The sequence below is a fragment of the Scatophagus argus genome, chromosome 9 (genome assembly GCF_020382885.2).
Source record: "Scatophagus argus isolate fScaArg1 chromosome 9, fScaArg1.pri, whole genome shotgun sequence".
NCBI classification, from domain to species: domain Eukaryota; kingdom Metazoa; phylum Chordata; class Actinopteri; family Scatophagidae; genus Scatophagus; species Scatophagus argus.
The window spans coordinates 8367304-8383188 of NC_058501.1; the positions used below are offsets into that span (position 1 = coordinate 8367304).

General features: G+C 40.8%; 1 protein-coding gene across 7 annotated transcripts in view; it reads right to left on the reverse strand.

Annotated features, from left to right (window-relative positions):
- LOC124064319 (trafficking kinesin-binding protein 1-like) overlaps positions 1-15885 on the reverse strand; it is a 43333-nt gene that overhangs the window by 10507 nt on the left and 16941 nt on the right. For 3 of the 7 annotated variants that reach the window (XM_046398667.1, XM_046398669.1, XM_046398668.1), the window contains exons 3-12: positions 15109-15303; positions 3906-3982; positions 2898-3014; positions 2535-2635; positions 2065-2173; positions 1493-1571; positions 1268-1398; positions 1043-1117; positions 223-360; positions 50-126 (exon numbers count right to left, since the gene is read on the reverse strand). In XM_046398667.1, the coding sequence (XP_046254623.1) occupies positions 50-126; positions 223-360; positions 1043-1117; positions 1268-1398; positions 1493-1571; positions 2065-2173; positions 2535-2635; positions 2898-3014; positions 3906-3956 (878 nt within the window). In that variant the 5' untranslated portion in view covers positions 3957-3982; positions 15109-15303. Of the gene's footprint in view, positions 1-49; positions 127-222; positions 361-1042; positions 1118-1267; positions 1399-1492; positions 1572-2064; positions 2174-2534; positions 2636-2897; positions 3015-3905; positions 3983-7170; positions 9049-15108; positions 15304-15885 lie in introns of those variants that run through there. The other 4 variants (XM_046398666.1, XM_046398670.1, XM_046398671.1 and 1 more) reach the window with 2 other exon arrangements.

The window sequence follows — 15885 nt, forward strand, 5'->3', positions numbered from 1 at the left end:
CTAAATCATTAACAACCCTTCAATCCTGTTTTCTTTTTAAGCTCCATACCTCTGCTCTTCTACATCTGGATCATCCATCTGAAGTTCCTTCCTCATGGTGCCCTCTATCTCTGCTGCCAGGGAGTCCTGAAGAAGAAGACAAACATGCAGAAGGTTTTTGTAGCTGCTGGGACCATGGAGACGCTGTGATGCCAGCAGACGTGTTCATGAATATGAGCTAACCATTGGGAACAGTCCGAGAGAATGGAAACGCCTCGGTGTGTTGAGCGGTAGAGATTTATTTCTCAGGTTCTTGAGCTCCTCCTGAGCCTCGTGAAGCATCTCCATACACTCTGCATACTTGTCTTGTAACTCTCGCAACTGGAGGAAGGGAATAAGAAAGATCAGAAGAGAGAAGAGGGGAAGAAATTGAGAAACAAATAAACTACGTTCTGCAAACAAATTGTGCTAAAACATGCACGAGTAGTTTTGTTTTCATTCATTAAAAGCTTTTAGTAATATAGTTTTTATCTTTCCTTGACTGTCTTTCTGTTAGTAGAATACAGGTAGAACTGATAAAAATATTGTCATTATATTTGGTGTCAGGCTTTGAGTTTGGGAGCAGTTATTTAGTGACTAGTGGTGATCCAGATATTGAGTCCTTTTTGATTTTTATCTCTAACTACTGTGTGTCTATGAATCTAAAGACTAAGCAATAAATTGGGACTGACATTTAAACAAACAGCATGTAGTTATTGCTCTTAGGGGTCTCAATAGAAGATCCCATGGGATGATGGGATTTTTGATTTATAAACAACTACTCTTAGCAATGAAAATCTATTTATACCATTACCTGACAGGAGTCAGACAGTGACAAGAAATTGGGGGGGTAAGACTGAGGGAAGACTTGTAGCAAAGGGCCATAAGCCGAACAATCTGAAATATTCATGTCATGTTTAAGTCACAATATTTTAATGCTGAAATGTGACATGTTATATCTTTAAGAGAATACTTTAAACTGCTGATGATGAAGCTGTGGTTAGCAGGTTGTGGATTGCCTAACCTCAGCAGTGAGCTGCCGCTGGGCATCTTTGGCTGCGCCTAAGTGCTGAGTCAGCTCCTCGTTCTCCACGGCATACTACAGACAGGGCAGACAAAACAGGACAACAGATATGAAAAACACTGTGTCAGTGTCTCTGCTACATTGTACCACACACAGGTATTAATGACTCAAATATACACGAGGTATTTAATACTATCAGTACGAGAGATGACAGCAGGGTCATACCAGCTTAGCCTTCTTCTGGAGGTCTACTATCTGGGAGAGGAGGTGCGTGATCTCCTCCTGCTGCCTGGAGGCGTCGTCACTCTTCCTGGCCAGCTCTTCAGACAGAGAGGAAATCTGAAGGTTTGAATTACCTGGAAGCATCCACATGTTCATCAGAAGTAAGAATGTGCCTCTCTACAAATAAGACACTGAGCGTAATATGACTCCAGTCAGTCTAATACTCACGTAGTTCTTTGACGCAGTCATTGACAAGTTGCTGCTCTTTTTCCTCATAGGAGATAGTTTCTGTCTCCAAATGACTGGCCTGAAGAAAGCAAACAACAAAAAAAACACACATTACTAATCATCACTACGCACTAGATATTATTAATCAGCCAATTAATAACAACTCCTAAAAGATATTCTAACCATATTCAACAGTATTGCTGCCAATGAGCTAAATTAAACACGTCAGGATTTTTCATGAGCAAATTAGCTGAGCTAACCCCAGCACATTTATAGCCATTTTGTTAACCTCAGCACTGCTCCACATATCTTATGAAGAAATAAATGTGAACAGATCATTATTTTTGGTTTGAACTTTGACATCACTCTCTATTAATAGTTTTTTTTATAAATCATTTTAGAAAATAATTACTGCAATGTAAAATATCAATGTACTTTGATAAGTGATGCTTGCAGTAGTACAGATTTACTCAATAAAAAAAAGCAGAAAATGTCTGTTGAAATGAATTAACCATATATAAATGATATGTTGTGTGTGTTTATTGGTAGTATGCAAGTGTGTGTATGCGTGCCTCTGATCGCAGTGATTTGTTTTCTTCCTCCAGATCTTTGAGTTTCTTCTGCAAGGACTCCAGCGGGAAACACGATGGTGTTGACACATTGGTTTCACTGGGACGCACACTGTCAACCCACAAATAAGAGAGAGAAACATGAATCAATAGCTCAGTCCGTCATCCATTAATATACATTGGAACAGTGTCAAATGCCCATTACACGCAGTAGTGGGAACAGCCTCTGTAGCGTTGAGCTGTGTTATTAGTATATAAGTCTGTCACATTTTACACATTGTTATTTTTTGTCATGTCAAACGGATTTTTAAATTGCCTCTCTAAAAAAAAAAACAAAAAAACTATTGGTGCATGCTCTCATTTCTCGTGGAGAGTTTTAACCAACGTGTTTGCATTAGACTTGAACTGTTCACGCATAAATGTACTGCATAACATTTTATCTAGGGGAGAAGAGGAGATAAAAGGAAACTGACGGTGTGGAGATGACGGACTCGCCCTCACTCTCCTCAGCAGCATTGGTGTAGAACTGTAGCAGCTCATCTTTCATGGACAAGTCATGGCGCAGCTGAGAAACCTATATGTGAAGGAGACGTGTAGAGGGATGACGGTTAAGGTAAAAGCAGACTGCAAACCCACAGGGATCATAACAGTGATTTTGCACATTCTGAGACATGCTCAACCACTGGTACGGTCCTATAAAAATGATACGATATATCTACTTTATTTGTAAGGATACTGTGAACATTGATACATTTAATTGGCACCCAACACAGAAGCGCAGGCACACACACACACACACATACACACACACTCTCTCTCTCTCTTTGGCTGTGTACCTCCTCTCGTATGTGCTCTACTTGCTCCTCCAGCAGTTCGTTCCTCTCACTGAGGGCTTTGTTTTTCTTCAGCAGTGACTGTCCTATGCGAGCTGCTAACTCCAGGTCACGCTCTTTCTGCATGGACACAAAGTTTTGTTTGGCATTTTAAAGGCTGAACAGCTGAAAACATTAAAGACTTTCCCTCAGTCTTAATGCTTAGCTAACTGGCTGCTGGCTCTTGATTCATATTTAACAGACAGATATGAGAGTTGTATTGATATTTTCATCTCACTCTCTGCATGAAAGCCAGTAACGGCGGTTCCCAAACTGTGGAACTGTTCCTTTAAATTGACAGCAGTGTAAATATATCCTCTAGGAATAATTCCTGTGAAGGACAAGCAGCACAGACAAATTCAAAACATAAGGGTGGACTCAAATATGCCAACAAGATAGGAAAAGGTGGAAAAATAAACAACAACTCCTGTTTAAACTAAGTCTGGCTGCAACCAATAACAGTATTACTGAACAACACAAAAATCCAATCCTATTTAGATCAGGACGTTCAGATTATTTTAACAAAACTTTGTTTAGTGTTCTCACAGCCATGGATGTCAGTACAGTGATGTCTCACATGGTGTCCAGTCTGTTTGTTGATGGCATGACATTTCTGAATGCCGTGTTTAGTCAATAACTGGATGGCTGGCAGGCAGTTAATGATTCATTTAACAATGACACCTTTCTATTTTCACAGTTGATATTTATGCAGCGAGAGCCAGTCGAGCTCTTCAGGAGTGACGCGCTGCCTGCCTTTGTCCTGCCTGTAGGTGAGTTATATTTGAATATGAGCTGCAGAAGCTAGTTTTATGATGTGAGTCCTTCAAAGCTTCTCTGTCATGAACCCCATGAAGCAAACTCTGTTTAGAATATCAGACCACATAATGAGATCTGACCAAAGAAGCTTACAGTCTGAAGGTACTGTAGTCCTTTGTGTTTCTTTTTCTTTAACTGTACTCAACATGATCTTACCTCTTCCAGCAGTCGAGTGACAGCATCAATGTCACTGTAGGTCTTCGTCATCTGGCCCACTCTATCAGCGCACAGTACTGCACAGACACAAAGAAGGAAAAGAGAGTCTAGAAAATTCCTGAATAAAAGAGCACAAAATCATGTTTGCAAACATGCTGCATGAGCTTACAATGTAGGATAAAAGGTCTGTAATTTATAATGTTTGCACGCAAGTAAGTTCAGTGCATATATCTCGGCTGTAATAGGTTTTAAATAGCATGGATAATTATTAAAAACTGACTAAAAAGCTGATTCCAGATGACCAATCTAAGGATTATGTAATGTTCTCAGTGTTTCCAACACTCATTGCTGATATGTGTTGGATTTAGTACTGGAATTAAAATGATTGACAAGTAAGCAGTGCCACCCCGTTCCTCAAGCTATCGCCTTATCGTCTTTTACACTTCTTCTCAGTTCTCAGATCATATAATATATAAGTATATGCATACACCTGTTTATCAGCCTACATGCCTAGCAATTTGAAAAAATAATTGAATGTGGACACAATATGAAGGGCCACACCTCAGCCCTGCTAATTCATCTGTGTGAGCACATGTTCATTATCAACTCCTCCCTTCCTCATACAAAGCTCTGACTTTAATTAATCAGCTTGTAGTCCAGACTGGAAAAATGATTCACCTCAGGGTCAAAACAATCAGGGTCTCACTGACAGAATACATCATTTGCAACTGTATAACCCTCTGTCTGGTGCAAGTCTGACAAAAACAAATAAAAACAAACACTTTCTCTGCTCCTTCAGAGTTTCCAACATTGATTTTTGTCATGGTTCTTGGTTTGCGTTAGTTTTTAGATTTTCTGATGTGTCTGATGGCAGGAGAGACGAGTGGGATAATATGATGCACACTGTTGCAATTTTGAACAATTTAAATATTTAAGCTTCAACAGAAATATTATGTGTTCACACAGAAGCCTCCCTGAATGCAAAACAGAGCCGGCCAATGCAAACAACATATTTTCATGCCCTCACACAACACAGGCTGTATATGTCTGCTGTAAACACAGATCCAAGGCCTCGGTTGGCTGTGCATTAGTTAAGGATATTTCCCATCATTACCATTCATTATTAAACAAGTTGTTCCTTTGTTTTTCAAGGTTGAATGAGTGTGCATGACACTCAGCACGTATTTTGTCTGATTAATTATGGCTGACCCAACATTTTTACCTGCTGGCTTCCAAGGTGTTTCTGTCCCATGAACCCATCACATGTCAAACAACTCAGATTTCATATACTGATGATTTACTAAAGAGAGTCTAAACTGAATTACCACCATGCTAGTAGGTCTGCAAGGATGCACTGAGGCGCAACAGTACTTTGAGCAATATACAACACTGAGGTCAGCATGCCAACATGCTCACAATGACCATGCAAACATGCTACCTTTTAACAATATGGTAGTTATAGTTAAACGTTGTAGGTTAGCATTTGCTAAATTCAAAGTTAGGACGAATCTTCTTCCAGAGACCAGAATGATTGTCTTGTTGACATCTTTCCGAACAAAGTGGTGAACTGACTCAGACTGCCAACAACCTTCTCTCCTGGGTGAGTTGTTATGGCACAGAGAGTTACAGAGGAAACAAACTGGCATGATGATAACCAAGAAATACATGCGAACACACACACAGACGCACATACGTCACTTGTATCTGTTTACTATCTGGCCTACAATGTGATTGTACTCTTGATAGAACAAGGTGCAGCCTGACAGCTGGGTAGTCATACTTTGGGTGTGTGTGTGCTCTCTGTACATGTTCATTTATTTCCATGGTAACACTCCAAAGCTGGATCAATAACTGGGTGTAGTTGAAGATAACTGATAGAAGCTCATATACCAATAGAGAACGTGCATATTGAGAGAAGACATTTCCCTTCACTTCTACCAGCTGAAGTAGAAATGACAGCAGTAGCAAACTGCTACTTAACATTTGTACAAAAAAAAACAATCCCAGCACTGCTGTACAGTTAGTGACTAACATTAAAAAGTGACAGGACTTCCTGCTGTTTCAGTGAGTTCAGACTCTAGCTGAGTTACTTTACTTGTCCACTTTGGTCATAAATGGGCAGTGAAGGATAAGTGATTACACAGGTAAGAGAAGGCAACTGGAACCTGCATTGCGTAAAAAGGAGGTGTAACTCAGTACTGAAAGGTGATCGCGATGTTTTCTTGGCGTTTTACGTGAAGAGCAGGTAACTTAAGACAAACACACATGCTCTCTCTCTCCCTCACAGCAGGCGGAACGTTAATATAGTTTGAACCTTAGTACATAAGTGTAGAGCCTCAGAGTTCTTAGTTGAAATGACATTAAACCTCAGTGAGAACCAGCAGAGTCAGCAGACTCCTGGTTCTCCGTCTGTCTGATTTGCAGCGAGGACGGGGGGCTGACGCAGTCAGAAGTCTGGAGTTCTGCTTCCCTGTTGCTACTGGGCAACAGACAACACACTACAAACTATAAACAAATGCCAAGTCAAAGCACAGAAAGCAGACAAATTAATACCCCAGACAGCCTGTCTGCAGCTGTTTGAAATTATGCAGTATAATGTAAGGACATGTCACTGAGTACCATTTCTTTATTGGACTTGGGTTGATATTAATCTGAACTGCCACTGTTAAAAACATATTCATCCCACAGTGCCTCATACATGTTCAAACACTACAAAGTAACCAGCCAGGGTTGGTCTTCTATTCACACATAATTTTGCGATAAAACTTTACTTTCAGTTGATCAGATCACAGTCCTACAATATATGATACAGTAAAAATGCACACTCAGAACACACCTCCCACAGTGTCTTCACCAGCTCCTTGTCTAACTGTCTTTAAGCTGTATTTCTGACCATGTCAGTGAGAAAATCAGGACTGATTACTCAATCCCGAAACACATTCTAAAGTTATTAAATGGAAGCTAAAAACCCAAACACTTTTTCCGTCAATATATTGCAGCATGCAGGCACTTAGCGTTGAAGGGACAGCTGGTGGAAAGAGCCAAGCCCACAGTTGAACATGTCAGATTGGTAGGAAAATGAACCATGACGAGAGCAGATTCAACACAATGCCAACACAATGCTACAGCCCACACTTTAAAATCTTACATAAGTATCCAACAATCTCCTTCAGAATATACGTATGTTTAGCTAATGAATTAAAACTGAACACATGTCCGATACACTGAGTGAAATAGAAGTGATGCCCTGGATTACACAGACTACCTTCATACAGAAGTTGTTGCTCTTCACTCATCTCTTCTTCATCCTCCTCCTCTGTGCTTTCATGACTGGGAAGACAGACATACTCCTCATCCTCCTCCTCTTCTCTTTCTTCCTCCAGCAGACCAACACAGTCCTTATCCTCTTCTGTCTGACTGGAGCACTCCAGCTTGTCCTCTGTGCCAGCAGGCGAGAACAGTGCCATCCTCCCCTCCTGCACTAACCACTAAACCACAAAGTCTGCAGGTGCAATGCCATGGCTCCTACCTGTGCTGCGTGCATTTATGGGTGGGTGTGTGTGTTTTAAACTAAAAAATCATTACCAAATCTATGTGTGTCTAGATGTGAAAGTACACATCTAGCAAAGTATTTGTTCCAAAGCGGACAGTCAGAGTGTATAGTATCTCTCTGTAAATGCTCCATTGTACATGAATGTCAAAGTCTGTGTGTATATCCGCCAAGTACCAAATAATGTATGCCGATTGAGTTTCTAAAAGTATGTGTGTATCATTGTTAGGTAGCTCCAAGAGACAACCAGATAACTTGACTCCTCCCCGTCTCCTGTGTGACTGGTCGGTGATGGCCTACTCTACTTTACCACAGAGGGGTGAGCACAAACACACACGTATTAAAGAGGCTGCTCATAAGCTATTTAAGGTCATGAAACTAGGTTAAAATAGATTTAACACAACAGATAAGAGATTTATAATAATCTGTATTATTTTCCTTTTATACCTTTGATCCTCAACCCATCAAGCCATTCAGCCTTTTCCACTTAAAGGGTTAACATGGTTCAAACCAACAAGGAACAAATCAGGACTGAGAAAGGTACACCTGTTTCCCAGGTAGGCTTCAAATCCAAGTGCTTCTGACAACCCCCTGTAAGTGACAGGAACTTGGTACAATCCTGTTCAGCCTCAATGGTGACAACAAGGCAGAGCCAACAATAACAGAGCTGCACCTGTTTCCAGGGTGGGGCCATTAACAGTGAAACCCTAATACAGTAGGAGACAGTTTCTAGTCATATTTATTTTTTTATGGATACATGGGACAGCAAGCTTTTTACTGTTCATCACACTGTGACCTCAGTGGACAAACAACTACAGAAGGCACAGCCCATGCTGTTACAGAGACAGTAAACTCAGTACAATTGCAGCCATATGAATTGACACCTTTTATTGCCTGTGAACTGCCAAGGTGAGATCTGTGATACAATGCTGATTTCCTCTTTTATATTCACTTCATTCCATAAGTGGAGACATACAGCAAGTAGACACTAGAAGAAAGTCAGGTCCAAAGTTTGGAGTCAAATCCATACGTTCCCTGTGTGCACTGTGCAAACCACTGAGTTAAACACTTGACTGAACCTATGCTGCATGAAAAAAGACTGAAATCAAACAAGTTGAGTAAAGTCCAGACATCAAGTGAAGTGACGGGAACACTGACTTTTCAAGAGTCTGAGAATACAAATTTAAGCTATAAGTGCAATTCAAAAATATTTTTAATACAGAAAAAAAAAACTGCTGCCCTGAAAACTGGCACAAAAAGATTGTCAACTGCCAGCTGGGCAAGAATAGGCAGAACTGGGTCAGGCCCATCAGACTGTACAGCACTTTGAATAGGAGTGTGTGGAAAATGGGCACAAAAGGGTGAGTCCAATGCCAAACTTCAGCTATTAGTAACGCCTTTGTAATAGTTTCATAAATATCGAAAAGTATTTTCACCCTGCAACATATTTTGTTTGCTTTTCCACTCTAGTTAACCCTTCAGTTTGAGAGACTTCCTTGTAGATAATAACCTTCATCACACCATTCAAATGGTTCAGCTGACTTGAATGGTTAAACATCAACAGACAGGTACTGCTCAGTTAAAAAAACAACAAAAAAAAAACAAACAAAACCCAATCTTGGGTCCTGGGCCATACACATTTCTATAAACTCTGTTTCTTTGCACTGTGTCACAGAGAACACCTATATATATTGTACAGTATGTCACTGTCATGTGACTATCCTAACAGAGCTAGTCTGACCCGTAAGAAACGATCCTTCCTAACTGAAAATGGGCCTCTTCAAAGCGGCGCTATTTTCTGCTCATTAGTCACTGCTCAAGTCTTATAATTACTGTAATTGGTGTAGAAAAGTGATCCCAGCTCAGTGCTGTCCTGCATGCTTGAGTAACTCCACTCAATGGTCCTATGGATGCAGGCAACAAAGACAAACACCACTCAGTGCTTTCGACCTGTGTTCTCCCTCTTCCATTGCTTTTCTGGTCACATTCACTCTCTACTCTCCACTTGTTTCTCCGTTTTCCCCTTCACACACCCGTCTGTCTTTCCATCTGATTTGATTGTTCAGTCTATGCTTGCATAGTTTGTAGTGTAGTTTCTCAAGAACATTACTTAACTTGGACAGATATTTACACAAACAACATTTTAGACATGTGTATAGTATATACACACAGTCTGTATGTATGTATATACTATAGTATTTATACCCATGCTGAAGAAATCCACCTGTCTGCTCTTAATCAAGGCTCCACATCTCTTTACTTGTGTCCTTCAAGGCTCTTGGATTTCCTGTTCTGTTTTCTTTGGCACAGAAACTGTAGTGACATTACCACCAGGGCAGCAACAGCCAGCAAGCTGCTATCTGTCCTACTCGCACGTGGAGTCTCTAGTCTCTAATACAGCAGGTCATCTAAATTTGTGGACTTGCTTTCTTAAAGAGAAAGCAAACTGAAATGGGGGAGGCAATTACAGTTTGAAAGCTAGTGCCCATATAGACTCGGAAAGAAACTCACTATTTGTTTGCAATAGTTTCTGAAATCACATTAAAACTTTTTGTATCCCTCCACACTGTCACCTCGTCACCGGAAGAATATGTTTGCCCACTTTCTCGGCCCCGGCCCCGGCCCCGGCCCCATGTCCTAGTCACCCTCCATCCATCCAGTCATTTGTTTTAAAGGCATCCAAAAGTGCCAAAGAATATTTGGCAGGCTGCTGTCGACAAGGGTGGCTTTGAGCAGCATGCAAATCATCCTTCTAAATATAAGCCAACCTTCTTCCACATCCCTCCCTTGCATATCTCAGAATAACACCAAACCAGCTGCTTTCTATTTCTGCCTCTGCACTCCACCAGATGATTTATCAAAGAAAGTCCACCTCCCCTTGTCATTTGGTTGTTTCATCATTTAAGCACCAAGCACAGTTGTAAAATCTATTGTTGGTGTCTAGCAGGAAATCAAACCAGGGTTAGCTGCCAGGGCTAAATAATACTGCAGACGTGTAAGCTGCACAGCTCACATTGGGGAGGTGCTGAGCTGTCTCAAACTGTTATGTAAGAATTTCTACAGAGCATCCCTGACACACATGCACAGCATAGTGCACATAACAGCTGTAGTAACAGGGGACATTCTCTCCTTTAATGCATCAGGCCTTTACATTAAAACACATGGTTCTTAATATGCTACAATCAAATTCACAAAGGAGGAGAGACACATACGATGTTAGAAAGATGTACAGAGAGGGGAGGGAGTTACAGTCAGAGGCAGAGCCAACAGGCTGCTAATAAATCACTGCTGTGACCTGCTGTTAGTCACACGTCACATGACCTGACACCATCAGTCCTCCACAGGTCTTGGCTGTGTGTGTGTGTGTGTGTGTGTGTGTGTGGATCAATCTATAAGATTATTGTCCACACAGGTTTGCTACTGAGAGATTACACAAGCTGTCGTAAGAAACCGGGGTACAAAACTGTTACATAATTGCACATCACTGTACCCGCAATGGTGTCGTGATTAATGTGGATATTATGCTTTGCAGCTTGCTGTTTTTTACATTACTGTTTTTATAGCCAGTCCAGAATCCTGACAAAACAGAAAAAACAGAAAATAGCTTTCTCTTGACACCCCCAATTTCTTGTAACTCACTTAACCAATGTGCCCATGCCTTTATCTTCATAACTGTTAATGCCACCTGTGACTTGCATGAGTTTTTGCGAGTCAGCTGGTATTCTCCCTCTTTTTCAGCTCACGTACACCCACAGCTAGTCATGCAAGCTACTATGTGACTCTATTTTAGAAGCCACACTGACTCAGCTGCCACAGAGCACCTGTTACAACACCTACAGTATCCAGCAGCCACTGCCTGCTGGAGCAACAGCTTTAATGTTGTTGTGTTCATCCTAACTATAACATCTGCCTTCATATTTCCTCTTGTCGTGAATGCCAGTCCAAAATGTCACATCCTCTGAGATGGAAGCTAATGAAAGAAATCAGTTTAAGCTGAGTTGAAGGGCTTTTTTTTTTTTTTTTTTTTTTTTTTTTTTAAACAAAAGTACCTTATAATCCATTTTGTCCTCTTATGCTGAGGGGTTGAATGCTGAATTGTCTTCCTACTCTTGTTTAATATTGACCAATCAAGCTTAATCCTGCCACTATGTCTCTTCCCTTTAACCTCAGAGTGTGTGCTGGTAGAGGACACGTTATAAAACCTGCTCAGTGGTTACCAAACTATCTTACAACACATACATGTGGTAATATCAAAGCACTTCTTAAATTTATGAACTCAAAAGCAGAATTAATGGTAGAGAATACTTCTTGGCAGCTACATTATATTTAAGTTCACAGCTAGATCTATTGCCCTTTGTGGCTAACAGCTCGCTTGTTGTCAGGGACTTTCTGGACAGCTCCTGTCTTGTTTTGATACTGTCAGTGCAATGTTGCACAGCCATCCATATAAAACCATATGATCTCTAGATAGCCAGCATCATCAGTACCCTTAGTAGTTTGAGCCAACTCTTCAAGAACTAGATGTCTCTGCATAAACCTCGAGCACACTGCTGTCTTACCATCAGTACACTCTTCATAGTACCAGTCCAGTTCGTAGTAGTCTGCCTTGACAAACCTCTGGCCTCTGGTGTGGCCTCGTCTCTTCATCCTGACTGCTCTGACAGACAGCTGTATTGTTTCCAACGTCCCAGCATACTTAGCTGTAACATCTCTGGCAAGTCCAACAACTCAGCATGCTTAGAGAATCAGTAGTTACTGATAGTCCGTTAGTCAGTTAGTCTGTGTCCAGTTCTGCTGTCCCAGCAAGCTTAGCAGTTACCAGCTGGCACACAGTCATTATCTGTGACAGCCTGCCCATTCTCATCATATGTCCTTTCTGACCCACACTCAATACCAGCAAACTGCCTGCATGTTATGATCAGTATTTCTTATGGTGCCATTTCTGCCTGTCATTCCACGGAACCGTTACTTGCGTCATCAAAAAAACCCAAAACACTGTCATTTTATTGTCCTTGTCTTCATTATTAATTCTTCACGGCTTTCAGCATACGTCTCAGTTGAAATATGATGTCTTCAGTCTGCACCGTCTCTCTGTCCTATGGTCTCTGTCTGTTCTCCTTCGTTTCTGTTCATCGGTTTGCCTCAGTCTCTCGAAAGCTTCAGCAAATGTGCCAGATTTTATCCTCTCATGTCTCCATCCATTTATAGCTTCCAGTCAATTTATCTTCCTGTGCTCCTGCCAGTTTGTCCTCTGGCCATGTCTTCCTGAGGTCGTATTAGAACCACTGTCTTCTCCTGTGTAAAATTCCTTGCTCAGTGACAGCTCTAGCTCTACACATGGACCACCGCATCTCTTACAATGACTCAATAAACACAGGGATACAGGGAGTGAGAGAGCGCCAGCAGCAGCAGCAGCAGCAGTCACGAGTTTTGCAGCAGAAATGATGATAATCATGACACAGTTGGGTGGGTGGGGAGACAGGATGGCTACAGCCAATCAGAGAGAGCAGTGTCACTAGCTTGTTCCGGCCCTCCATTTGTATGTAAGCACCTCTCCCTCCTCTCCTCTACTTTGTCCTTCTGTGTAGTTTCTATAGAAACAGACTCTGAGGCCCAAGTCTGAGCAGCGTGTAAAAGCATCTAGCAGGAAGGCAGTGCAACGTTGGCAGTGGTGACGTGGCCAACCCAAAATGAATGAACTCAAAGGGTATTCAAGGATTGGTCATGTTAGCTGGGGAGTAATGAAATCAGCACATTCACAGTGCATGGGAGACAGAACAATGCTGTGTTTAGCTAAATGCTAAATAAAATTCAATGTCAGCCAGCGTGAAAGTGCTAACAGACACTGTTATGATCCATATTATGGAAAACTGAAGTAACACTCAATACGTTCTAGTGTTATGTGTTTATGATGTGTAAAGTTTCATCAGCTTCCAGTAACCACTTCAGTTTCATCATTTGTCAAAACTGCATGTATGTATATGTATGTGTGTGTGTGTGTGTGTGTGTGTGTGTGTGGGTGAATAGACCTTTTGAATAGAAATATAGAAATATCATATTTTTATTTTTGTTTGCAGTCGCTACACCAAAAAAGGTAAATAGTTTTCAAATGAGGAAAAATTCTATTCATTAATTTATTGTTTCCTTTTTCTTTCTTTTCTTTTTTATTAAATTTGATTAAATTCTTTGTTATTTTTCATGTGGTTGTCAATAGTAATGCACCAGCTACATTATAGCTGAAATGGCTATGAGAACATCTATCAATCAGACAACCTGCCTCCTCTGGTTAGTGAGAGGTGACATCATCTCAACATGAAGTTGTTTTCTGTTGGTCAGCTGTCATCATGTCTTTCTCATGCAGGAGGTTACATACCCAAACAAATCAATAACTACATGTGTGATATATGCGCGCAAGTCTTTTTAATTATAATTCGCAATGATGTGAAATAATTACCCAACGAGAGTAGGTGGATAAGTACGTGCATACATACCATCATCTACTGTATATGGCTGTTTTAAGATGGTTAGTATGTGGTATTTAATCAGAGAGAACATATCTAGAACTCAGCACAGCTCCAGTGAAACACAGCATTATGACCAGGATGAAATGAATTATCCCTGCTCATTCATGGACATTGGCGTCTCAATACCTGGCCATCTATTTGAAGCAATAATAACACCCAATATAAATATAAATATAATAAGAGGGAAAATGTGTAGAGAATGCAGCTGATAATAAAACAAAAAGCAGAATGTCTCATTGATTCTTATGTAACACGACCTTGTCATTGCCTTTCAGTATGGCTGGCTGAGATGAATGTCAAAGGCAAAGTGACCATGTAGGCATGGGGCATCAATGTGAAGTTACAGTTCTTGGTTAAGCCTATTTTTAAGACCCTTGATCTATTTTTAGATGCTGTATTTTACCCTGAGTCACAGTCCAAGCAGACATGAATTAGAACTTAATTATTGATGGTATAAAAAAACACTTAACTTCCCCTGGTTTCTCATGTGCAGTGTGTGCACATGTTTTGTGTGAGCCCGTGTGTTTATTAAATGTGCACGAGTGGGTGTGTGTGGTTTGTGGTTTAGAGCTGGCATGAATAACAACCATAGGGCAGCTCTCAAGTCTGATAAGACAAGAGCAGATATGTGCAGAGGCAAAAGAAGGCTGAGTGCAAGAGGAACATCATCCAACAGAGTGAGAGAGAGGGACCCATCGGACATGTTTGTTGTGGCGACTGTAGCTAGATGTCATGCCCTCACTGATGGGCAGATAGCCGTCTCTCTCACTTTCTCTCAGTCGCTGGCTCTCTCATTCTCACTCACTCACACACACAAGGTCAGATAAGGTAAATCTTTCATCTTTGTCTTAAATCCCCTTTCATTGTCACTCACCAATATGTTTCCTGAAGTTCAAACCTGGAAATATCATTTCTGTCCCCATGGTTTAATGTAAATTTGATGTGTTTCAGGAATGCAATCAAATATTAACATCTGAATTTTCAGGTGATGATAATGTCTTTTGTCTGGGATCACAAAACGCTAAAATCCTCAAATTTTTCATATCATCATATCATCATATTTAGAAGAAAATCGGACACCGCATTTCGGCCTTACATCATCTGAATCAACAGCATGTGATGAACTTACAGAAGTACTTGAGGGTCTCCTCTATCTGTTCAGTGGTCAGGTCAAGGGCTGCATCGGGGTCCACCAGCGGCGTGTGCAGCCAATCATCTTGCTCGTAGCCGAAGATTGTGTCAGCCCTCAGTTTGTAGACTGGCAGCTGTTCCTCCAATAAGCTGATAATCTCAAGTTCTGGCAAATCAGTACTGTTGCACACATCTGCACAGAAAGAGGGAGACAGATGCTGTTCTGTATTTGTTCTTTTCTTTGGCAGTATGTTTTAAGTCATTATCTACTGGCTGTGGGCAAAGGTATCTTCAGCGGCATGCCAAAAATGTCATTGGCATATAACCATTTAGATCTCCTCATTTATAATCTATCCAAATGCAAACATCTCATCAATCCTTTAGAAAATGAAATCATATTACGCCCTCTGGTGGTAAATTGAGGAACTAACACGCCACTCGTTATATCCACTGTGTAGCACTCAAAAATGCAACAAATATGGAATGATTCTTATGCATTCCTGACCGATATTATGTAGACCCAAAGATAATATAATGCAACAGCATTGAAAACCCAGCAATACGGATTTGTCTCCTTGTGTATAATGGGAGGATTTTATTGGTATATATATGTATATATCTGTCAAATTCCACTGTATTTACTTCTCTAATAACTGTGTAGCCATCTGGACAGGTGGACAGGATCCTGTTATTTAAGAAATATATAAATAAAATGATAAAAGACCAAGAATGAATCAAGGCCATCACAAAAGTGCCACTACAGTGAAAACATACT